The sequence below is a fragment of the Scatophagus argus genome, chromosome 4, assembly GCF_020382885.2.
Source record: "Scatophagus argus isolate fScaArg1 chromosome 4, fScaArg1.pri, whole genome shotgun sequence".
NCBI classification, from domain to species: Eukaryota; Metazoa; Chordata; class Actinopteri; family Scatophagidae; genus Scatophagus; species Scatophagus argus.
Window position 1 is genome coordinate 16,044,296 of NC_058496.1, and position 25,849 is coordinate 16,070,144.

At 41.6% G+C, this 25,849-nt stretch overlaps 1 protein-coding gene across 2 annotated transcripts; it reads left to right on the forward strand.

Moving 5' to 3' along the window:
* Nucleotides 1–324: 324 nt before the first annotated feature.
* Nucleotides 325–25,782, forward strand: camsap1b (calmodulin regulated spectrin-associated protein 1b). Of its 2 annotated transcripts, none has more exons than XM_046385482.1 (18): nucleotides 325–874; nucleotides 2,334–2,500; nucleotides 7,045–7,307; nucleotides 11,863–12,024; nucleotides 12,819–12,899; nucleotides 15,698–15,839; nucleotides 16,092–16,231; nucleotides 16,512–16,608; nucleotides 17,104–17,227; nucleotides 17,613–17,698; nucleotides 17,807–17,891; nucleotides 18,485–20,783; nucleotides 21,113–21,249; nucleotides 21,332–21,546; nucleotides 22,231–22,333; nucleotides 22,439–22,551; nucleotides 22,890–23,008; nucleotides 23,424–25,782. In XM_046385482.1, exons 2-18 carry the CDS (start codon nucleotides 2,335–2,337, stop codon nucleotides 23,718–23,720), a joined length of 4,629 nt encoding a protein of 1,542 aa, XP_046241438.1. In that variant the 5' UTR covers nucleotides 325–874; nucleotide 2,334; the 3' UTR covers nucleotides 23,721–25,782. The 2 variants fall into 2 exon arrangements, with proteins under 2 accessions (XP_046241438.1, XP_046241437.1); XM_046385481.1 differs by having other exon boundaries at nucleotides 329–874; nucleotides 17,104–17,260.
* Nucleotides 25,783–25,849: the final 67 nt, after the last annotated feature.

Here is a 25,849-nt window from a genome sequence, read left to right on the forward strand (position 1 = left end):
ATTAGTCACGCTGCCTTACGAAACCACAGATATGCTTCAAATTGTGATACCACATTTCAAACACTAGATGGCATCATTGGTCAGTGTTACACGGACAACACAGGACTTGAATAATAAGAGCGTGTACAAATATGTGATAAGTTAAAAATGAAATTTTTACTTTGTGAAACAACATCGGGGCATACTAATGATTTTGGTAAATTTGTCAAGACAAAAATTTAGCCAAAGTTTAGTGTTTACAACGAGTGGAGATAAATCCAGACTAAGCAGATTCTTAAGATAACAGAAACTGAACCAAGTTTGGGTTTTAGCCGAAAACGGAATAAAATATAAGTGGATGAATGAGATAGTGTGTTTATGCGGTTGACGGTTATTGCAAGCATTACTACTAACTATTTGGAAGGTAATCACGCATGCGCAGTTGTTGCTTAGACGAAGCCTAGGGATAATTACATTTCTCTGGGCAGAGCGCGAACACACTATCGGTTCTCGCTGCATAGCCCGAACTACGAAGATATGCATGTATCTGTTAACTAAGATGAGGCATCTAGTACAGAGATAGATTTTTAAACAGAAAAGCCTCTGTACGTCGCGTTTCTTCACCGAACAGCCCTCCCTTGTCTTGTCTGGCGTTTGTTTCGGTTGAAAGCCTGCCGTGGAGCTGTTCTCGCACAGGCCGCGAATCGCGTCTTGTTGCTGGGAGGGGACCATTCAGACTCGCCTACCGGCTAGCATGATTAGCTGGCTATGATGCGACGCTGCTGCTGGCGTATTTTTTACACAGCAGGCCACTGTCAAGCGAGGCAGGTCCTTGGTTAATTGTTTAGCCCGACGGAACTGAAGGGTGACTTGGAAACACACCACACCTTTCAAGGTAATGTCTTACCACTGGTCAGCTAGCTAACGTCATTCGTAGGGCCAATGAATGTAATGCTGCACTGGAAAGCTAACGGTTAGCTGGTTCTGCTTTGCATTTGCATGCATGGCGGTTTAGCTAACCAAACGTAAGGCAAAAAGATTGCCATGTCACGTAATGGTTGTTCCCTCGTTGATGAGGTTATTATAACACTAGCATACCAACGTTATAATTATATCTAATCTAATTAGTTAGCAATTACTGAGTTTGTTTAACAAGCCAGCCATGGGCCGTAAATGACAAGAAGACTTGACAAGAATGCTCTGGTAACGTTAAGTTAATGCTACAAGTGATATGACGTTTGCTTGACAGAGATTAACTTTAACTTTTCCTAAGAAATAGAGCTTTCAAGAAACATTCCTTAGGATCTTGGAATGATAGTTTGTATAAGCAGGTGCACTTGTTTCTCCTCAAAATTGCTCTACTATGAATTAACACGCTAGAGATGTTCTTGCTGTTTTGCTAATTGTAAATTCTGTCCAGCCTGTTGAAGTTTAGCAAAAGTTGTTAAATAATGGAAATGACAAAAGCAAGACCTCAACCTGATGGGGCACTTGAATGTGAAAGTAGTCTGAGTTTGATGTAGAGGGTGATTTGAAACATAAGTCTGCTTGGCTTACTGCAGACGGCCTTTAATACAAATAATTTTGATTGCACTTTGAGAAAACAAAATTATAGAAGAGAACTGACAAAAACAGTAAGATTTAAATGAATCAAAAATGAAGAACAGTCAGGACACGGCTATTTAAGGGAAGCCACTGAGACAGCAAATAATCTTTTTTCATGGTGAGACTGTTTATCAGCTGTGAGTACAATTTCTCTGGTTTTTAAGATCAAAATGTACAAATCAAAATGTGATCATTTAGAGCAGGAAAAACTCACTGAACCAACATCAGATATGTTTTGTTCTGCATTTTGGACTAGTACAGTCCCTAATGTGCCTGCCACAATGTGCAAAGGACCAGTGAGTTTCATTCTTGAATTCAGCACTGTATTCAGTCACCATGGCCTCCCTGCAAGTTCATTTAAGTACTAGGTACTGCAAAGACTCTGCTTCCACTCGGTCATCAAGCATTTGCCATAATGAATGTGATCATGCTTGTGAGGTTTCTACTTTGGCACTTAAGTCTTACCCACCTAATTGTAAGCCTAATCAACCAGTTACGGAAGGATTAACAGCAGAGCCCAAAACAGCATTTTCCCTAATAATCAACAATGAGGATTTTCTTATTATTTATTGAAGAACCACTCTGATAGAGCATCCATCCACTCAAACTAGCCATGCCAAGAGTATTGCAACTTGGCACATTGTGGATGGCTAATGTCCTGTTGTTTGGGTGTAACCCTCACTCAGCAGTGAGTTCAGTATGGTTGTGACTGTAACATCATGTTTATTTATTTATTTTTTTTAATTAAGGATGGATGTAGATTTGTGTGCTGGTGGGGACAGTACCAGGAGGAAAGTAGATTTGACTGGGGTTGCGGACGGCACAATGGACGTCGTACCTTTGGAGATGTATGATTCTGCCAGAGCAAAAATAGCTGCCAACCTGCGGTGGCTGTTTGCCAAAGCCTATGGCATTGGTGAGTAATTTAAGTTACATTCACACTACACAAACACTAAGTATGCATCTTTTTTGCATTTGCAGTTGGCTATGAAAATAAAGAAGAAACAGTAAGTGCAAATATCCTGCTATTTGTACCTTGATTTGCTGTTCTTGTGCTGCTGTGACACTGAGAATTTCCCCACTGCGGGACTAAGAAAGGTTTGTCTTAACTTATTTAATATGGCTTGCTAACTAAATAATATACCTTAATCTACAATTATGGACTTAACAGGTAGTGCATATGTGAACTAAAAGTTCTGTAGAACCAGAGTTAGTACTATCTTAAGCATATTGCCTCATATTCTCAGTTATTCCAGATGTTATTGTTGCAACATTGGCTCCTTGTTCACAGACTGACAGTCGGCAGATTGTGTTATGCTTCCATGGTGAAAAACTGACAGAAAAAGGAAAGAAAGGAATATTTGTGGATGCGTGCACTCAAGCCAATACTGATTCCCTCATGACACTTGGCAGCTGAAGACTCTCTCACTGACTCACCAGATCTATGCATTCTTGTTGGGTGGCCAGTGAGATTGAACTCAAATCGGGTTGAGAGACAGGCGCTCAGGATTAGGCTATATTTGTTAGGCTGTTCTCAGAGCATGGATACTGATCTACACTGCTAGTCACTCAGTCCCTGTTAAGATAGTATGAACACTAGGCCTTTAGGCCAGATTTTCATGTCTTTTCTGTGATTGCAACAGTCAAGATTCAAATATATTTTATGACTGAGTTATATGAATTTTAGGAAAGCTGTTAAGGATCCATTTCTTTGTGGCTGTGGTATTAGCTAATTTAAATAGTTAATAATTAGCTTATTTAAGTTAAATTGTGTTTTTAGTATATGGTTCCTGTGGAAAATTTATGAACCTTTCAGCACCCTCGTCATAAGTTCTATAGCCAAAATATTTTCGAAACACCTGTCAGTTTAACATCCAGTGGTCCAGTACTGCCAGGTGACTATTTAAGTATAATATAGTGGTTCAGACAAAGATGTAAAAGACAGATTTATAGATACTGGATCTAGTTTTGCTTTGCTGTTATGTTGTTCCAACCAGTGAGTGTTCTTAAAATTAGCGGGTATCCGGTTGTCTTTAGGAGCTAAAGTTTAGGGGGATAAAAAGTTGAATTCGTTGGTGAAATAGTGAGAGCGTCTGCTGATACTCTAGTTGAGACTCCTGCATGTCTTAAGCCAGTGAGGTGTTGTCTTATTTTCAGATTAGATACACTATGAATTATTTTTGGCACTGTAGTCCAGTGTGTGCATGTACCTATATATTAACCATGAAAAGAAGAAAAAAATTCTTTCTCTCTTAGAGCATTCACTCACATAATAAATGTTTAACCTTTAAACTCAGACATCTGACACATCAGACACTGTTTGACAGGTGTTTAATCATCAGTATCTGAAAATGTTAACATCATATTAACATCCCAGCAGGCTGCCATTGTTTTACTGCGGGGCTACTATTAACTTTTTGATTCGACGCAGGGTGTCTCCTTATCGTAGCAGTTAAGCTTAGTCAGAATAGGCATCAGCTATCTGGTGTATGAGTTTTGCATGTCTGTTGCATCAGTACAGACTCTGGTCAAATCACTCATCATTATTTCCGAGGCTCATACAAGCTCTCTTTTGTATTCTGCACTCTCTCATATATCTGTGGTCATTATAAAGATTTACTAATGCCACTGAAGCATTCATTTTAAAGAAATGACAGTAAGATGGCTAATCTAATTTGTGGATGGAAAGCTATTGTATTTTTTTGTCTTTATTTCAGCCTTATGGTTCTGTTCTAAGTTTCATTACTTAAACTCATATTTTTTCAGTTCATACCAAGGCTTGTAAGTATTTGCTTGCTGAGTTGAGTTCATAGTCTGTCATTATAGGCTCTGGCTAATGATGGAGCATGACATATCTGTACAAACAAATATGATGCATCCCAGATGAATTTGGGTGGAGATGCTGCTCAGTTACAATAGAAAGCATACATTAGCCCCAAAGCTTTGAAGGCAGTACTCAGGTGCACAGTTCCTGTTATCTTCCTCCCATGGGAACTGACTATACTAGACCCATCTGATTTTCACCCTACGCCTGATATGGTGTCTGCTGCATTGCTAGTGGTTCACAGTTGTTTGCTTGTCTCGTGCAATGACGGACATAAACTATGTCTTGTAAACAGTTGTGATGTAGTTCTGTTTTAAAACATGTGCAGCTGTGTCCTGATGTGGGGTATTGTCAGGGATTCAGGTGTACCTGGTGTGTATTCATCAGCAAAGATTCCCTGTTAATTCTTTGAATGTGCATGTCCCTGCAGTATATATTTGTGTACATGCTCTCCTGTCCTTGTACCCTCTGCATGAGCTACACCTGCTCCCAGCCTGAGTGACAGACAGCCAGACACAACACTGGTCAATGAGAGCACTCGTCATGGCCACAGGCCCATTGCTGGTCCTTAGTCTGCTCTCCCCTGCTTGTGCTGATCATGGTGTGGTGCCGATTATGGTTGGCTGACTCGGCTGTAGCACACCCTGCGTTTGTCCTCATGCTCCACCCCATCCCAGTTAGTAAATTTTTCAGCCTGGTTTCACCACACTCCTGGTGGCAGGAGTGTGGGGGGCAGCTGCCACACGACATCAGTGTCTGTGGAATGAAGTCAAACGTGAAGTCTAGCCCCAGCCAGACCCCTTTGTTTTCATACACAATCATTCCCACTGTTCTAATGCGTTTATATACTCGGATGCAGCTCTCCAGGAGTTACCCAAGCTACAAGGTGTAATGCATAATTCTTTCTTTTCTTTTTTCTTTTTTTTTTTAAACCATATTTACGGTGACAGCCAGCATATTGATGAGGCTGTGTTGTTGAGGTGTTTTTGTAATCTATGTGGAATGTAGTAAACAAGATTGATTAGATCTGAGCATTAGTAGCTTCTCACAAAATGCGTGAGTGTGTGAATGTGAAAAATGATTTGACCCCACAGATTTGATAGGTCCTGAGATCAGACAGTTTGGCAAAATGCATGGATTTGCTAAGCTCCAAATGTACCTCATTAGCAAAGAACTGTCTACAAAACATTCAGCCATCAGCTTCTCCTTTTAGGACAGCATATGCTGTTGCTGGTTTAGGTGGTAAATGCTCCTGGCAGTAGGTTAGTGCTGATTACCATTAATTCCATGAGTAATTAGTAATTGATGACAGGCCAAAAGTGAAGCTTAGCAGCGCACTTTTTTGATCCAGAACCTCCAAGTACCTCATGAAAATGTCAGATTTTAGTAGTCTGTTTGCTTAAGTGTGTCATATACCTTTGATAAACTTTTAAGTAAAAATTAATATCCTAATGTATTAAAGAACACTGATTAGGATCAGACCTATGTCATCATCAAAGGACAAGACTGTGATGCACCATGTTAAACTGCACAGTTCAATATACAGTTTGTAATTTTATCCAGCCCCTCTGAGTAAAGTTTTTAAGGCACTCAGTGAATGGCCACTAATGCCAAACTAAACTGACATTGTTGTCTTTGTTAGTTCATGTTTTTGCTTTATGAGTCTTTAGACACATTTTAGATATCTCTATCAAAACTCAGTCTGTTGCCTTTCCACTTGTGCAGTGCAACATTTGTGTTTCGTGTATTGTTATCCATCGAAGCGGCAGCTGGAAGAAGCTGCCTGCCTGCCTTCCTGTTTTTGTGAGCAGGAGACTGCAGATGAGTGGCTCCCTTTATCCCGTCAGTCAGAGCAGACAATAAGAACACATCACATACACACATGCGGCTTATGCTGTGTTACTGGGGCTCAGGCAGAGTTCAGAACAGATTTAACAGAACAGCATTATTTTCCATCACCATGCAGTTTTATGCATAGCAGGGTTTTGGACAGGTTTTGTGCATCGTCTTGGAACTGTTTTAAGCCTCAATGTGTGGTTTAACTTGCCGTATGTATTTGGTTTTTGCATGCCTGAAGTAAAGTGCTTCATCCCTTTCCCTTATATGGCAGTAGTTTCTGCTTTTGAGAGTGACTTCACATCCAAAGTAATAGAATTGCTTGTGTAGGTCATTGTTTTCTTTTTTGTGGCTCCACTATTGTTAAATTAGTGTTGGCAAAGCTCACTGTGTGACCTGAGAAGCCTACTCTCACTCAGGACTCTTCTTAGCAATGATCTCTTTCCCAGCATACTCTTGGGTCAGTAAGCTGGAACATATTCAAATGGCCTTGTTTGCTTCAAGCAAACTGAAACTGATGCAGAGCATTACTTGGAAAGTGTTGTGCTTTGCCACTTTCCTGTAGCCTGTTGACACTGTAGAAATTTGATGGATGTAGACTGAAGGAGATGGTTATGTTGATGTTAAAGATGCTTACCAGGCAACATGATTTTCCTGCCTCATCACACATCTCATTGTATATCTTACCAGCTAAGCCACAAGGCTGTCTTCAGTGTAGGTCACAATTTTAAAGGTGTATCACACATACTTCTTTACATGGCAGTGCCACATGGGTCACCTGACCACTCTCTCCATTTCAGACAATATACCAGAGGACTTAAGGGACCCCTTCTACACAGACCAGTATGACCAGGAACACATCAAGCCACCTGTCATCCGTCTACTGCTGTCCTGCGAGCTATACTGCCGTGTCTGTGCCCTCATCCTCAAGACAGAGCAGGCGGCATCTCTTCAATCCCACTTGTCTGTCATCCAGGCTCTGTCCAGGAAGGGCATATATGTCGTGGAAAGTGACGATACACCTGTCACAGATGGCGACCTGGCCTGTATGCCCATCAAAATGGTGAGTGGTTGGGATAGACAGCCTAATTGATATCCCAATTGATACCATGAGTTGTAAATTAATTATTTTTCAGTTTTACCATTCATTATTTCACCATTTTCAACTTCAGCCAGTAATACTGAAATGTCTATACTCCTATTGTTTACAGACATGTTCATCAAAAGATAGCTCATGATGCTGTAGTAGCTTTTGGACAGCTTGCCTGTCAGAGAAGAAGGAAACCAGGCCAGAAGCTGTAACAACTTTGAAAATTTCCTGATACATTATATCTCCTCTTCCTGCTCCTGATGTATTATCTCATCACAGTGAAATCAGCAGCTAGTAGAACAAGCAACCTCATCTGCAGGCATTTGAGACATTGCGACGCTTCTATTTACTGTGTGGAGTTAGTACCTTGTGAATAGAAATACAAGTGTGATTGTTTTGCACACTGCATAAAAGTGACTTTCAGCCAATGACCAAATCATTTGGCCGCTAGTCTTAGTGGAACAGTGACCAAATCATTTGGCTCAACCCTTAACTTTGTTTATTCAAATTATAAGGTGGAATTTGACTGTTACTCATGCTAGTCGTGTGCGGACAGTCATGCAAGAGAGAGCTGTGATTTAGAGTCTGTGGTGTGTTTGTTATTGCACTATGGCTATGTGATCTCCAGGCTGCCTTGAGAGATTTTTGGGCAGGAAGTTGGGGTGGACCCTGATGCATAATTGCTGATTATTGCAATTAATGTAGGGCTGCAGTTGACAGTTCTTTATGTTATTGATTAATCTGCCATTATTTTGAATATTTGAAACATAGTTATATTTGAAAAAAGCCCTTAAAAAATCTGCAATGTCCAAATTTAGATGTATTTCTGGAACTTTTGCTTAAAACTACAAAAAAGAAAAAAAAACACAACTAATTTTCTCAGCTATAGTTTCATTATAAGTAATTTAGGACCTAATGGCACTTCAGCCTATCTTAGGGCTGGGTGATATAGCAAAAAATCTCACAATTTGTTTCCATGGTAATCAATATAGTGCTGCCAGTTTGAAGGATATCCTGATGCCACTGAAGCCTGACGAAGATAAAAGTCAAACTTGAATCACTGAATCAAATTTAACATTAAAATTATGGTGTGGTCACTTGGATAGTACCATTTCAGGAGATGGAAAAGACTTTTGAAGACTTAATTTGCACAGACCATCATAATATACTGCAATCTTAATCTTCACTGAAATGGTTTTGGTATATTCAAACCTCTTCCATATAATTAACATTGTGTTAACTTTTTTGCCCACAATTTCTTTGGCTTTGGAGGACAACACAAATTCACTGTCAGCACTATTGCAGAACAAGCTCAGTATGGCTGTGTAAAACCACCTGGATTTGCACATTTGTTTGCAAAGTTTGACTAGTTGACTGGTAAGAAAACACTCAGAAAACACCAAAATTGTCATCAACATGTGTGCTGTAGCTGCCAAGCCTAAACTTAAAGCCACTAAGGGGCTGCATAGACAGGTTAATGCCGACTTTACTTCTTGGTTTTGATGGAATAATTATTGCTCACCCCTCCTCACATTGTTGTGTGTAAGAATCCATAACCACTGATGCAAACTATTTGTGCTCCAGCAACACTTTTTCCCTGAAAGTTGGTACCCATATTGTAAGTGACCAAAAGCATAAAGGTGACAACTACTGGACCTATGTGATGTCCTACATACACTTAGCCCTACAAGTGTCTCCCATGTGTACATTTATAGAATAATGATAATTAGTTTAGTAACTCACTAGTATTTCTGGTACGAACTTGTGAGTGTAGCAAGACAGAAGTTTGAACAAGTAGTAAGATAAGATAAGATGAACTTTATTGATCCCACAGTGGGGAAATTCACTTGTTATGGCAGCTCACAAGAATAGAATAGAGTGCAAAAAGTGTTCAAAACAGTTTCAAAAATATAAAGAGTTTATAAATCAGTTTTAGAATAAACACTGTACAATATACCGCTATACCAGCTATATACATATCAGAGTTGAGACACACATCCCTATTTAGTACTTCATGAAAGTTCATGGAAAAAATAACGTACAAATCCTATAAAAATATAAGGGTCATGTCCTTATAGAACAGTTACATCAGTGTTAAGAGGGTTACTTTTGTGCTAATACTTACTAGAATGGATTTTATTGTCCCTAATATTTTTCTCACCTACATTTTGACAAATCTGTTAAGAGCATTTGCTGAAGGCTGGTGCTCGAAAATCTTCCCCTTTTGTCCTCAGATACCCAGAAATAATGTTTATCCAGCCTTGCTTTCCTGATATTCACTAGTTTGTTTCTGAATGAAATAGAAATATTTTGATAGAGACGAGTTGTCAGTTTATGCAGGAAGCTGGTGGCTTGGCTCTGCTCATCCTTTGTATAGTCATCATATGTGTAGCATGAGTGTAACGCTTACAATATTTTCCCAGAGTAGCTTTTGAACAGGTTAAGTGTTGTCTGTGTGTAACCCATATCCTCTTGGTCATCACCTGAATCAACAGCACCATGTCACAGTGCAGTGAATTGAGTGCAGGGCAGTCCTGCATCCTCTGATGCGATGAGATCTGATGGCTCACAATTTCACCACCAGCACTTCACACAGGATAGAGTGAACACCAACCAGCTCACTTGCTCTCTCAGCCATCTTCTTACCCCTTTTGTTGCCATGGAAACCAGCAGTGGTGTTGAGCCTCCCCTCTGCAGTCTGAGTACTCATGTATATGTGTGTCTGCTTTTCCTGCTAGCGGCCTGACAAAATAATCCACACAGGCCTGTGTGTAAGCAGCCAGACACAAAGGCCTGTGAGGAAATGGAAAATCCTGAGCAGGACACCACTTATCTGCGATAGCCTGTTGATGTCCCCCACCAACCCCACCCCACCCAATTTGCTGACTTGACAATGTGTTTCCATAGCAACCTACATTCTTCTACTAGTGTCCATTTGTGTGAATGAAACACATCGCATACCTCCAGACAGTTCCTCTGCACCTTGTCTGACTCCTGTTGGGGTTTGTCAAACCTTGAGAAGCGAGCCATCCTGTCCAGTCCACTTAAACTTTTGTTTGTCCGTGTGCACATGCGTACTGTCTGTCAGGAACACACCACACACACACACACACACAGACACAGACACAGCTCAGGGCAACAGATGCCCCACGCTGGGGACCCATGCAGCGCTGATGAAGGCAATGAGTGTTTCAGGAGAACAAAAGAACAGCTCATCATGTTATATTTTTCTTTTTCCTTCCTTATTGACACTTACGTGGTAAATGTAATGCATCTTTGTTGTTGAGTCAATATTTTCGATTGCTGCATTATCACATTAGGACCCCTCTGTTCATGTTACACTGCTTATTTGACTGAAACCTTTGCCTGTAATACACATATTTGTAGGGTTGGATTCTGAAACCCAGTATTAAATGGGTCCTGTGATTAAATATTTAAGATTGCTCTTGACCAGAGTTGTTGCAGACAGTGCTTGTTGGTACAAGTGAACTAAGAGCAATGACATTGACCAATGACCATTGGTCCATGAATTAAATTCAGGCAGAGCAACTGTGAACAGATATCTCCCGGCCTCAGAGGAACATCAGCTTATCTGATAGCTTATCTGATCACTTAATGCTCGCATTTCCTTTGAAAACACAAAAGAGCTCATTAAAACAGTGGCTACAGTGTGAGTGAATGCAATATGCCAGCAGATGTTGAGCAGCTTTTAGCTTCATTGCACAGTCTGTGTCCTTCTATGTAAACTTTTCTCTCTCTTATATATGACTGGGCAATAGCTTTTCCACTGTTATTATCTGTGTCCATGTAGGTCGTGCTGCGGTGAAAGCTCTGAATAGCTCTCATTCCTTATTTTAACAAGCCTAATCTCTGTGCACTTGCATCACCAATTGGATTAAGCTAGCAGCACATTGCACATAGCACTGACTGAAACAATGTCAAGTATATATTTGTTCTGTAATTTATTCAGGTCACCCTTACAAATACATTTTACATAGAATGCGTTTTAGAATAAAAACTTGATACCAACTCCGGCTTCCTCCCACAGTCCCCAAAACATGCGTAATGCGTCAATTGGCTGCTCTGTGTTGCCCCTGTGACTGTTTTCTTTAAAAAATGTTGTCTGGAACATGTGTGAAGGATGGGAACCCCACCTATTAATTTCACACACCATTGTCTTTTTATGGGCCTAGGGGAGTATTGCTGAATATATCAAAATTATATGAAGCCTTCTTTGTCTCTGGAGAAAGTTGTTGAAAATCTGATCGTGTCATGTGACATTTCTAGTTGTTGGTAATTTTTTTAGTTTTTACATGGTAGATTTACCAGGAACAGTTTACTTAAAACATACTGAATACACTTTAAGTATTAATGCATTGTCCTTGTAGCTTGTTGAAATTACAGAATGTAATTTTAGGTTGATTGGGTAAGGTTCTTTGCCTCCAGCATTGATCTTAATTGCATTGGAAACTGGGGAGAAATCCAATGAAATTGAATTGTCCTCTGTTCCTCTTTCACCATCACCCAGAGTGCTCACATGCCCATGATCGATGCCCTGATGATGGCCTATACAGTGGAGATGATCAGCATTGAGAAAGTGGTGGCTTCTGTCAAGCGCTTCTCCACCTTCAGTGCCTCCAAGGAGCTGCCCTTTGACCTGGAGGATGCTATGGTCTTTTGGATCAACAAGGTTTGGACACACAGACATAAACAGTGCAGATACGATAAAGAAAAACAGCAAAACGTATTTTAAAAACTTCACAGCAGCTACGTTTTGTTCGTCTTTCATCTAGCCTTGTTTTTTCACTAAATGTCTACCTGGGTATGATCTTAGGCTTCACACTGTTCACACTGGTATCATAAGTGTCTTCTCGAGGCCTTCATATTAATGGGTGCTCAGAGAATTTCCAGTCCATAAGGAGTGTAGATCTGGTGCACACAGAAGAGGCTTGAGCTCATCTTTTGATGGGATGAAGGCCTGAGGCGCCGAGAGTCAGGACTCGGTGTGTCCATTAATCACAGCAATGTGCTACCATCAATATCTTGGAAAAGGAAAGTGTCTGTGTGTGATAGACAGTGTTTGTTTCCCCATGGTGAATATATTTTCCTGGCTAATGTGTTAATATATTTTCGTTCATCTTGACCATTTTTAACCATTTTGATTAATCTATTAATTATTTAGCCTACAAAATGTCCATCCTGATGTTTCAGAGCTGAAGTTTAAGTTTCAAATGTTTTGGGTTTTTTTTTTTTTTTTGGACCAACAGCCCATAACCCAAATATATTGTTTTTGTAAAGCTAAGGAGAGCAAGAATTCTTCCAAAATAAACCTGAGGGCATAGTTTCCATTTTTATGCTGATTTACAGGAACATGCTTGCTACAGAAACACTTTCTTCACTTACCTGCCAAACATGGTTTCTCTGAGTCACCTGATTGCTTGAGTGCATGTAAACGTAATGAATATGTCATCCTTGCTTCTGCAGGTGAACATGAAGATGAGGGAGATTACAGAAAGGGAGCACAAAGTCAAGCACCACCCCCTGGAGTCCCCCAGCCACCAAAAGGTACAGGCACTCACAGCCTCTTGCAGTTGCTTCTTTCAAAGGAGAGGAATCCAAAAGCTTTAAATGCCGCATTCGAAATGGCCAACAGGTTTCTGGCACTCTCTCCGTATGTCTGGCTTTTAGAAGTAACTCTTTTCATTAAAAACGTTTTCCTCGTTAAGGCTTTATCCAGGTGGGTGTCATCACCATAAAATCTTTATCAAGCAGCGCAGCCATGATAAAACCGTACTGCGGGATCCTTAGTTTCGATAAGGAATGTTTTCCCTAATGGCATTTTGGAGTTGTTCAGACCCTGCTTACTCTTTCTCTGTTTGAACCGGAAGCAGATCCAACCCTTTGTGTGTGACCTCTGATCTGTTAATCTTTCTGCTCCTGTTCCTCATCTGTCCCTCCCCTCCCCTCTTTTATCCTTGCAAACTGGATAGTCTCCCTCCAAATGGTATTGGAAGCTAGTCCCTGTAAGTTGGATGCCAGCCCCCCCCCTTCCCCATAACCCCATTTGCTTCGCCTTCTCCCCCTTGCACGCATAGTTGTGTTGATGTGCGCACACACTCCGCCATGGCTCATTCAAGCTCATTTTGTGCTGCTTGTAGCCAGTGTGTCAGCAAGGGGGAGAAAGCAGTTATTTATTTATTTTTGTTGCTTTCTTCTTTCGTTGTGGTAAATATGCCACACAGGTGTAAGGTTATTCTGACCTTTGTGAGGTGTTCAAAAGATATTTTTGAGCCACTCAGTGTGTGTTATCTCATTTCAAGCTCAAGTAGACCATGTGGATTCACTGTGCGTGTGTGATTGTGTGGTATTTGCTTGCCCAGTGAGAATTAAGAGCAAATCCATGCCCACATCTCTCCTTTGCTTTGCAGTCCCATCCCTGGCCACCACCTCGCACTGATCTGCTTTGTCATTCCCTCTCTGGTCTCTCTCTTTTCTGCTCTCACACACGCTGTTTCCTCTGTACCCACGGTCTCCTGTGACAGTATTTCTGCTCTGTGTGTGTGTCAGCCTGATGTCATGCACGAGCTGGCCCACTGCATGCTGGAGCCAGAGGAGCTCTCCGAAGCGGTACAGTGTTCCCTCTTAGTCAGGAGAAGACTCCCTTATACAGAGCTAATAAAAAGTAGAGCTTCCTAAGTTCGGTTTGGTAGTTTCACCAGTGACTTGTGACAGAAGTTGCCCTAGTAGAATTTGTGGGATTTTTGCAGAATGGCCTCCCAACACACTGTAGCTGCAACAGAATAAATGTTAAGAAAATGCTGCGATGTTGTAAATAACTTTGATAGATGTCTTTTTAGCTGCTCGGCTGTGTTGTGTCATTTGTGATCTTTTTAAATTGTGCATGTGCATAGTTTCACCAGGCCTGTGCTAGAGTTTGCCATCTTTAATGAGTTTGTCTTTAAAACTAAGCCTTGGTCTCTTTATTACTTCCTTATTCCTAAGGGTTTTTACTGAAAACTATATTTGCTTCTCGATCTATAGCAAAGAATACTGCACTTTTGAAGTAGGTACAGTAAATATTATTTTAATATTTGAGAGTTTAAAATATATATCCGCTGATTGTAAGTAAGAGTGTGACATTTACAGGCACTTACAGTGCTCTGTGGAGGACAAATAATGATGTGTTAATTACTAAGTAGCTTGATACTTTTGTATTGCCTTTTGTTACTTATCAAAAACCTATACTGATTTATTAGCATTAAGTTCATATTGGCTGTATTGGAGCCATTCTCACTTCTGCATCATATGATGGAAATAACATGCACCTCTCTCCATACCAGAAAGCCTGCAGCTCTAATCTGCAAATAACTTGATTATTTTTCTTTATACCTCTTTTACAAGTGCTGCAGTGAATGTCAGATTAATTAATCATTAGGAAGGGAGTGATGTTGCCAGTTTAAGGTGAATATTTGTAAGTCAAACAGAAACATTTAGGGTTAAAAGTACAGTCTGCTTTGGCATATAACTGCTGTCACATCATCTGTAAACTGTAAATTTTTAGTTTAATAATAATAGTTTAATAATGAGTGCACAGGCTTATCTAATGATGTTTATCATTTCACTTTGCTGCATTGAGTTAATTTGTTCTTGTACAATATGATCAATCGGTTGTGGAAACTGAAATAAGTCCTTAAAAAGTCCATCCTTACCACTTGTACAGAGTATGTATCCAAAACTGATGCATATGGGTGAGTGAGTTACTGTACTAATCACACACTCATTTCCCATAAGTGGGCCAGGCCAGTGATTACCCCAGTTTCCCTCCCAGTCAACTGACTGACATTGCCTAGTTTTACTGGACTCTATGGCTAGCTCTCCTCTCACTGAGGCCTGAGGAAGGCTGACTATTCACTCTTTGTTGTTCACTGCTCTAACACCATCACCTCCATCTCCTCTTAGTTAATTGGGTCTTCAGGGTTCTCCCTAAACCTCATGATCACAATGGCACAAGATTTTGTCATCTAGCCTCATTTTCTTTTGGAGTTAGACCAAATCTGCAAAAAAAAAACAAAAACAAAACAATACAAAAAAAAAAAAAAAATGAAAAAGGACAAATACATTTTGCTCTCAAATTCCTGGGGAGAACCTTGTTGTGAAAGTGCTAACGTAGAGCACTAACTGGAGTTGAAAACATCCATCAATATATGCCTTGACTAGTTCAGACAAAAGAGATATGTACTTTTGTGACAGTAGTCATTGCATTCAGGATGTTTTGTGATTTGTCATTGGTAGTACCATGAAGGTGGGAGTTGTTGTAAATGTTCCTCTGATAAAACCCCTCATGGTGTCCCCCTGGTGGTTAGGTACGATATCGTCGGGAGCACGCTTCAGGCCGACAGCTGCCCTTCTTTCCGCTGGTGGAAGACCTGATGAGGGACGTTTGTGACGGAGCTGCACTGCTCACCGTCGTCCACTGCTATTGCCCAGACCTCATGAAGCTGGAGGGTATGTCGTGCTTGCATACACATGCCCGCATTCAGTAGCTACATCTAATTATCAGTTGCCCTCAAAGAAATTTTTCATGAAGACCATCAAACTTTCTTTCTTAACAGATTGAATTTAATATCTGTGTATGTGTGATACTAATTTTGGCACTTGCACATGGCTTACTGTCCCAGTCCAGTTGGTGTGACATTTATAGCCATCAGGTCATTGAGTTGTGTCCTGGTCTGACCTGCTCTCTGCCTGTCTGCTCAGATATTTGCCTGAAGGAAGTGCCCTCCATAGCTGATAGCCTGTACAACATCCAACTGCTCAGAGAGTTCGCCAACGAGTATCTGAATAAAAGTTTCTATCTGACTACGGAGGACATGCTCTACTCACCGCTCGTGCTCAAGGTGCAAACACTGACATACTTTGTTTTCATATACATTTGAAATTAAATTTACATTTAATCATTTAGTTTTCATACCAGGCAATGTATTAGGTAGCTAGAGACACTGTTGCTCTCACTATTTTACATTTGATCATTTAGTTGTCAAACCAGGCAATGTATTAGGTAGCAAGAGAACCTGCTGCTCTCACTATTTTACCTGATATTCAGATTTATCATTTTATGGGAATAAGAGTTCTGTGTGTTTCTGTTCATTCTTTTTAACATGCTGCAACTCTGTGCAGCAAAATGTGATGGTGTTCATTGCTGAACTCTTCTGGTGGTTTGAGTCTGTCAAGCCAGACTTTGTCCAGCCTAGAGATCTCCAAGAGTTCAAAGATGGTAAGCATTGATTATTACACATATAAACTATACCGTGGATATAAATCCATGATAATATCACTTGTTCAAATTACAATTTTCAGTGTTACACAGTCTGCTATTTTTAATTAAACCACACATTTTGAATTTACTCAAAACATAAACTCTCCAATCAATGCAAGCAGTACAAATAGCTGCAATTTAGTATACATTTTTTAAACTTGTGTCTATTCACACCGGTCCTCTAAGATGGATCTAGTTACAAAGAAGTAGATTGAAGTTGCACCTCAGTGTACTTATTCAGTGTCTCATTCATTAAGAAACTAGCATATTTTGTTATTATTTGATGTTTTTGCCATGTTTACATAATTGGAAGTTGCGGTTTCCAGATTTCAGATGCAACTATTTTAAGCAAATCCCAGTCATTGTCTCAGTTTAAGCTTTTCTACTGTCAGTCAGCATTAGTCGATTTGCATATTAACACGATCAACACATCTGTCTCTGTACTTTCCTTAGCTCGAGCCATAGCTCAGCCTAAGAGTGCCCGCCCATCAGTGCCTATTTCCAACGCCACCAAGCGCAGCTTCCTTGCCAGCCCTGGTGTGGCCGATAACCAGAGCAGCCCAGAAGTCTGTAACAGGTACTTCCTGCACCCTGAAGGCTGTGACCCCCTGTAAGTCTTCACTCACTTTCCTTTTCATTCCACCTTATCATGATCCTGTCTCCTAACCAGTTACAGTAGCCCTACATGGATGGTATATATGCAACAGTGTCTGACCTTCATTCTCATCTGTTCTCCTTTTGTCTTCTCCCTCACCAAATTCAGTAGTAATTTCCACAGTGTTGTTTCTTTTTCTCTGTGTGCTTTGTTGGTGCTTTTTTTGTGAGAATTAAATTTTGGATTAGCTGTCTTAAAGGGTGTAGAACTGTCAGTTGTCGAGTAAAATATTTGGCTGTCACTGTCTGTGCTGAAAAAGAATAGTGTATATGATTTTGCATTAAAAAGGGTGTTTCTTCACTTTTAGTAAAGGGGGTCCAACCTTCAGTCCTTCTCACCCACTCCTGCCCCTCCGTCAGAGGCAACAGAAGCAGCAAGGAGAAGATGGTGCAGGTAAGATAACAATTGTTACGCCCTTAAATGCTCAACTTGTCATTATATGATGGCTACCAGCAGTTGTTTTACTGCTTTTTCATTGCTTGTGTATGTGTTTCTGGTTAGGTCCCAGAAACCGGTCCAACTCTCTGACTCAAGTGGATGGGCAATCCAGAGGCTCAGTTGTCGCATGGCCTGACAAGAGGCAGAGGTACAATATAGGCTTTTCAGCTGGGCTCTAATGTAAAACAAATGTTTGTAGGAAGCCTGTTTTTTTTTGTTTGTTTGTTTGTTTTTCCCCTCCCAAATTTATCTAGTTCACATTCTTCTGTGAGAGTGTGAAAATGAATATCAGAGGACAATTTACTGTTTTTGATTGTTTTGGTTTTGGATATGTGATGTTGTCACAAGTGCTCTTGGATATTGTGACATTTTGTAAACCTAACAATTAATAAGAAAAACAATTAAAATAGATTAATTAACAATGAAAATAATAATATTGGTATTTTATGTAAAATTGGATGTCGAGTCTCTATGTTTTGGCTGCTAATGCAACTGCATCCACCTTGATTATGTGTACTATCCATCTTCTCTGCCTCATGCTTTATATTTATGAGGCAAATTCAGACCAGATAAGATATGCAGGAAATGTTTTACTTTTGAAAATGGCCTAAAAACAGACAGATTGGTACAAATTTGGCTTAAATCAGAAGTTGAATTAAAGTATGTTTGTGGAAATGTACAGATTTCAATTAATGTAAGTTGTGTATATACTGACCGTTTCCCCATGCTCTCATTCTGCAGACCACTGTCCACACTGAGCCCCTACATGTTTCATTCAGCCACAGACAGTGATGCAGACATCGCTTCTGGTGACAGTGTGAGTCTGGCTCGCTCCATAAGTAAAGACAGCCTGGCATCCAACGTCATTAATGTCACTCCCAAACACCAGACTTCTATCCACCAGCCGTCACAGGCTGCAATACGCAGAGTCAATGGCCATGGCCTCCTGGGCAATGTCAACATTGAGGATGAGGAAGAAACTCTGTTGGCGGTTTCCAGGACTGATGGTCAACCCAAACGGGTGGACGGGACGCCAGAAACTGCCACAGTGGGGCTCAAGCCTTCCACTGAGTCCAAACCTGCACCTGATAGCTTTTACCTAGAACCACTGATGCCTGCCGTGCTCAAAACGGCTAAAGAGAAGTCTGTATGCCTAAACAAGGAGGAAGAAAGTGGTGAGGGGCCCCGCTCTTCAGGAAGGGGCTCTCTGCGCCGAGGAGATGGATCTACATCAGCTGTTCGTAGGAAAGTTCCCTGCAGCCTGAACCAAACCTTTACCCCTTCGGGTGAAGAGCAAGACTTGCCAGATGAGCCTCCACAGGGACAGGAGGCAGGTTTCAGGCCCAGTGTTACCAGCAGTGTGGACCCCTCGTCCAGAGAGCCAGCTGGAGGTTTCTACCTGCATTCAGATTCTGAAGAACCAAAGTCTGGCCAGGGCCTGGATGCTGAGTTGGAAGACCTGGATGAAGAGGAAGAGGATCTAGATGAAGCTGTAACCACTAAAGACCCCAACTGGCCCAGGAAAGCCATTATTGAGGAAGATGAAGAATCAGCCAAACTCCAAGAGGACATGAATGTGAAAGAACATAAGGACAAAGACATGAATGGTGGCAGCGGTCGCTCCAGCCCTTGCCTCAGCACTCACTCCCAGACCAGCAGCATGGCCAGTGGCAGTGTGCGCATGACCTCCTTTGCTGAGCGCAAAGCCCAGCAGCAGCGCTTTGGTAGCAACCACGACCTATACTCCAGTGCCTCCAGCTCCCAAAGGACCACTCCAGATGGGTCAGAGAGCAGTGGGCCCCTGAATTCCTCCTGGAGGTTTAAAAGAGATCAGAGCCCCTCTTCACCTTTGGGCGGATGCTCTCGTACAGGCGATGGTAGCGGTGGAGCCAATGTGTTGGCTTCTGAACTTGTCCAGCTTCGTATGCAGCTGGAGGAAAAGCGACGCGCCATTGAGCACCAGAAAAAGAAAATGGAAGTGCTGTCAGCAAGGCAGAGACAGAAGCTGGGAAAGGCAGCCTTTCTGCACATCGTCAAGAAAGGTGGAGGCAAGAGTGATACATTACCCAACCCGCTTAAAGCTGATGTCTCCAAAGACGAGCTCAATGGGAAGAAAGTACCAGCAAGTAAAGATGACACGTGTGTTGATGCCCTGAAGGGGGACAAAGAGGTGGAGGGAACCACCCTGCCAGGTGCCTTAGAAGCAGACAAAAAGGGGAACAGCGAGAGCTTCTACTTAGAAGAAGAGTTGGACCTGAATGAGTGCAGTCGCTCAATTGAACTTCTGAATGAGGCCATCGGCAGCATCCAGCAGCAGATGATGCAGCTGTCACTGCAGCAGGAGATGCTGATGAAACAGAATGTACAGTCCCCTCCTGGGGCGACTCCACCTCCTCCAATCACAAGTGACAAAAACGGTGACTCTAAGGCGGGTGCAAGCTTTCACTTTGTGGAGCACCTCTCTGGCACCAGCACAGCCCCCACCAGGAAACCCCCCAAGTTGAGCTCAGGCCGTAGTTCCAGGTCCAAGCCATCAGAGCTAAAGATAGCCAAGGAGCAGAGCCGGCAGGCCTCCAGGACCCTCACCCCCACCCAGAGTGGTTCAGAGACATTACCACACCCAAGGCAGATAGGTGGGGGCAGGTCCCCCAGGATGGAGCGGCCAGGTAGCCCCAGAAACCCCACAGCAGGAGAGACAATCGACAGGCCGGGCTCTGGCCACGTTCGGAGCGCCACCTTCCGGCTTCGTGACGAGGCAAACGTGCGTCTGCCAACCCGAGTGGACCTGACAGCCGTGGTTGCCTCGGAAGTGTCCTTTGATGAGTGCCTGTCCAGCACCATGAAAGAGTCTGAGCTCAACTCTTCAGACGGTTCAGGGAAAGAAAACATGCCATCGGAGGAGGTGCAACGCAGCAAAACTCACCTGATTGAGGTCGATCTGTCAGAGCTGAAAGCTCCTGAGGAAGAAGAGGCTGCTGAGGACAGAACGACAGAAGGTGGCGATGGAGAGCAGAAGTCAGTCATGGGCTTCTTCTTCAAGGTAATGCCTTTGCATGAAAAGAGAAATATTTATTTATTGATTGGATAAATTGCATTGGTCCATTTTTAAGTAATTACATGATTTATATACAAAGTAGTACATGTGCTTCTTTTTTCTTTGTTTCTTTTTTATTCTATTGATACATTTTTGATTAATGTATGTAATAATTTAAATATGAGATATATTGGGCTGTGTAACAAAATTGTGCTTTTTCTCCATCTGGTGAACAGACAAAATAAAAATGCTATATCTGATGTGCTTCAAAAGAAGATTAAATTAAAGATTGATTAATTGCTTTAATATACAAATGATGTTTATTCATGTTGTAGGATGAGCAGAAGGCAGAGGATGAGCTTGCTAAGAAGAGAGCAGCGTTCTTGCTAAAGCAGCAAAAGAAAGCTGAGGAGGCCCGACTCCGTAAACAACAGCTAGAAGCAGAATCTGAGCTCAAACGAGATGAAGCCAGGTAACCTATTCAGCCATAGTCAGCACTGGATTCAAATGTTATTCTTCCAAAACAAATGCTACAATTCACGTGTTTGTTCTAGACGGAAGGCCGAAGAGGAGCGCCTGCGTAAAGAAGAGGAGAAGACACGGCGGGAGCTGATAAAGCAGGAGTATCTGCGGAGGAAGCAGCAGGAGATGTTCGAGGAACAAGGCCTTGTCAAGCCCAAAACCCCCAAACCCAAGCAGAAACACAGACCCAAGTCTGTTTTCAGAGAGGAATCCTCCAGTGATAATTTCTCCAAGGGCTCTTCAACACGTAAGACTGTCGCATCACTAGGTTGACCATTTAGCTGTTTTTCTTTAGATGCCTCGGCTTTGTGCGCTTCATTCGTTTTTTTTTTCCATCTGAGTTGCGGAGCACATTAGCTGACTGCCAGCTAGTTTTACCACCATAATCGCATATGAATACCACATTAAGTTGAGAATTTCCCCCTTGCGAGACTAATAAAGGTCTGTCTTATCTTAATACTAAGACGACTGGGATTCTTTTCTGACACCAGTGTCCTTTCATCGGATTGGGATTAAATAAAGATTTAAAGATCAAATGTTGAGTAACACTGAGGCTTGTCGATGTTTTATACTGAAGGTGGCTACTGCTGCTAAGATGGTATAAGTTAATACAAAAAAAATTACGGTTAAGGTTAAGATTAAGGTTCTCATCATTATTATAAGAATTATCACTGAAACTCAATTTTTTTGATTGCATTCAGTTATATTATGGTTATTATATATTCAGCTGTGTTAATAAATAAATGTAGAAACACCCATTATTATGTGTTATAGGCATTTAAAATTGAGTATATGCAGTCCAACTGCTGTGAGGTTGCATTTACATAGTTTGTTTCCTGTGGATAGTCTTAACTGTGCATTTAGCAGTTGCTTTTAAAGTGATACTATCATTTAATAAAACAATAAAAAGCCTCCTTCCTGTTTCATATAGCTGACAACCTGAGCAATGCCCAGTCAGGCTCCAGTCTGTCCCTGGCTTCTGCTGCCACTAATGAGGCCGACAGTGTCAACTCTGGAGGGGCTGGCTCCCAGCGGTAAATACCCACAATGGTTTTTTTTTTCTTTGTTAACTGTGAACTTGTGTTGTAGAATATATTGTGTGTGTTTTTCTCATCCTTCTTGCTTGTTATGTGTTTTAGCTGTGACTCTGTGGAGTCGTTTCCAGGCACTCGTAACAACAGTCGGACTGCAGAGAGAGACTGGGACAATGGCTCCACTGCATCTTCCATCACCTCCATGGCTGAATATACTGGTAAATGGGCAGGTTTCCTTATGATGTCTAAGTTGAGCAGTGATGAAAAGATCAGTATGTCTTCTGTTGGGTCTCAGTGTATTATAGACAACATTAAGTACGGTCCATACCTGCTCTATTTGGAAAGTGTCAAGAGATAAATTTTGTTGTGATGTGGTCCTATGTAAAGAAACTGAATTGAATTCAGTTGCCTCAAGCATGTCACAACAAACCTCAGTTTCACTGTTTTGCTTGTCAAAGTTTTCAGAACACTAAATGAATAAATGGTCCTAACAAACTGACAGAGATTCGTTAGCCATAGTTAATCATAGTACTCTTTTTTTTTTTTTTTTTTTTAGGTCCCAAACTATTCAAGGAGCCCAGCGCCAAGTCGAATAAGCCAATCATCCACAATGCAATCTCCCACTGCTGCCTGGCTGGCAAAGTCAATGAACCACAGAAGAACCAGATCCTAGAGGTCAGTTTCCAGCCAGACATGCACACACCGACTTAATATCTGCTTTATGGATTTCAGACTAACTTCATTTACCTATATAAAGTCACTGTTGTCCCAAACCTGTGTACATGAACTCGGTTAGAGATATTCTCTCTGTAGCTTTTTCCAAATTTGTTTCGGCTGGTGTTGCTTTATATCACACTCCATTAAACACATGGTATGTAGCTTCTGCCACTTAGTCTCTCAGTAACAACAAAACAAAAGAAATAAGTATCACTAACGTGGAACCATGGGAGTGGCTGTCTTCATTGTTAAATACCCACCATTACAGATGAAGATTAACTTTTACACACTGACTTATGCATATATTTCTGTAATATACCTCAGTGTTATATCACTGCCATATTAACAATGTTTTATCCTCCATCTCCACCAGGAGCTGGAGAAGTGCGAGTCCAACCACTTGATGATCCTGTTTCGCGACGGCGGCTGCCAGTTCCGGGCGCTCTACTCGTACTTTCCCGACACTGAAGAGATACACAAGCTGACGGGCACGGGACCCAAGAGCATCAGCAAGAAGATGATCGACAAGCTGTACAAGTACAGCTCGGACCGAAAGCAATTCACCGTCATCCCTGCCAAGACTGTGTCGGTCAGCGTGGACGCCCTAACCATCCACAACCACCTGTGGCAGGCGAAGAGAAGTGCTGTGCCAAAGAAAAATGGAAAATAGCAGGCTGGATTTTAAACCCCCTCTATCATCCAAATCATCTGATCCCCATCTTGCTTGTTTCCTGAATAGACTGCATTGATGCCCACGGCCAAGCTCACTGCCGAACTCGGTCTGGAAACCAGCTCGGGTGAGCCGCTTTTATGGATATGTGGTGACCTCCAGGCGGACCAAGGTAGAGATAAGGGAAAAGTTGTGTGTGTGTGTGTGTGTGTCTGTCACAGGTGGTCCAAGGGTTGGTGCTTGCGACAAAAATAACGAATGCCAGCCGAATTCGCTTCTTCTCCCTGTGATCTCAGTGCGATCTGTTCAGGTTTGTCTTTGTTCGGCTCCGTTTTTCTATGATGACCATGACTCAAGCATGAGGCTTTTTTCTCTGTCTCTCTCATATGTGGTGGATGTATTTATTCATTAGTTACAGCACTGTTATGGCCGAGAGCTCAGCTGCAGCACTAAAGTCCTTCCTTCTCTCCAGAAGCGCCTCCCCTTTGGACGAATTTTGGACAAGAAGGGGGGGGGGGGGCGCTGTTTTGGGGGATTTCTGTCACTCTTTTTGGAAACTTTGAAGCAAGGGATCTTTGTACGACCCTTTAGGACTGTCGGACTGTTTGCTGTCCCATCAAAAACAACAATCTCTTCCTTCTCGGACTGTCGAATCTGTCGAATCAGGCTGGCATTGCCGATTTTGCCTCACCAGAGATCTCCAAAAACCTGCTGCTCTGAACTTTCTTCTTCTTTTGTCAAGGGGCTTCTCCAGTGTCCCCCAGACATCCGTTGGCCTTTCACGCATCGTGGTACTATCGTCTATTTATTCAACCGCTTTTTAAACTAGACGCTGAACGTGTAGCACTGGATATGTGTATAGCAAAAAAACAAAACAAAACAAACAAAAAAAAAACGTTAATGACGGTCGTTTTAAATACTTTTATTTGTCAAAACATCCTTTTTCTTGAGGGTGTCGTAAAGAGGGTGACCGATCAGTTTTGTTACACAAATGATGCCTTTTTGTTTTGTTTTAGCATATTGTTTTTCTTTTTTTTTTATGCAATGTGGTATAGAGTCTGAGCTGATGTTATGTGTTTTCATCATAACAGGAATTCTCTGATGTTTAGAGCTTAGTTGTGTTTTCTCTCCACTGGGCACTCTTGAATTGTCCTGTATAAAGGTGCACTCATGAACACTTGTCGATGGCTTCTTTCATGCAATGTAACCCCCCCCATTCCCCTTCCCCTTCCCTTTTTATGTCAGCCTGTCCCATCTTTAACCATGAGAGTGACACACACACACACACACTCTTGTTGTGAAGAGTGTTTCTGTGCTGCTCTGTAACTGGTTCGAATCACAGTATTTGACAAATACACAAAGGGGGTTTGGGTGTGTGGGCGGCTGGTGGGGGACTGTGGTTCCATCATGTACCAACATTAAAGAACATTCCTCCCAGGTGTTGACAAACACTGCCACGTCGTGTCTCTCTCTCTCTCTCTTTCTCTTTCTCTTTCTCTCTCTCTCTCTCTCTTTTTCACAAATCAGCAAAAGTGCTTTTTTTAAAAAAAAAATGTTTGTTGGCCTCGAGAACAACCAGAAGTGTTGCACGAGCACTTTACTTTCTGTTTGTTGGGGAATTTTACCTTTTTTTGTTTTTGAATGGGCATAAAAACTAAGAACTGATCAGTAACACTACTGTTGTGCGCTCCGTAAATTGTGAAAACTAAACCAAACACTAAGATTTGTTACTGACGTGTAAAACTCAAGGGCCTCCGCTCAAACGATACTACTGCTGTCTCCAAAAACAACAGAATACTTGATTTGTCATTTGCTGCATTTTGATTTGTACTTTGGGGCGTTTGGGTGGGGGCGGTGGCAGATCTTTATTTGTATGTTAGTGTATTTTTATGTTCACTAAAAGATTGTATTACCATTTGGTCACCATTTTTGTTACACTAGTGTACTTTTCATCCTTGTTGATTTTATCTTTGATCCCATGCCATCTATTTATTTTAAAAATGGAAGCACTGAAACCGAATAAATTTTCAAGTGAATAAAAGTCACATTTTTTTCATTTTCATTCTTTTCTCATGGCTTGGTTTGTCCATTTGTGTGACTCCGTTTATTTTCCTTTGGCAAATTTCAGA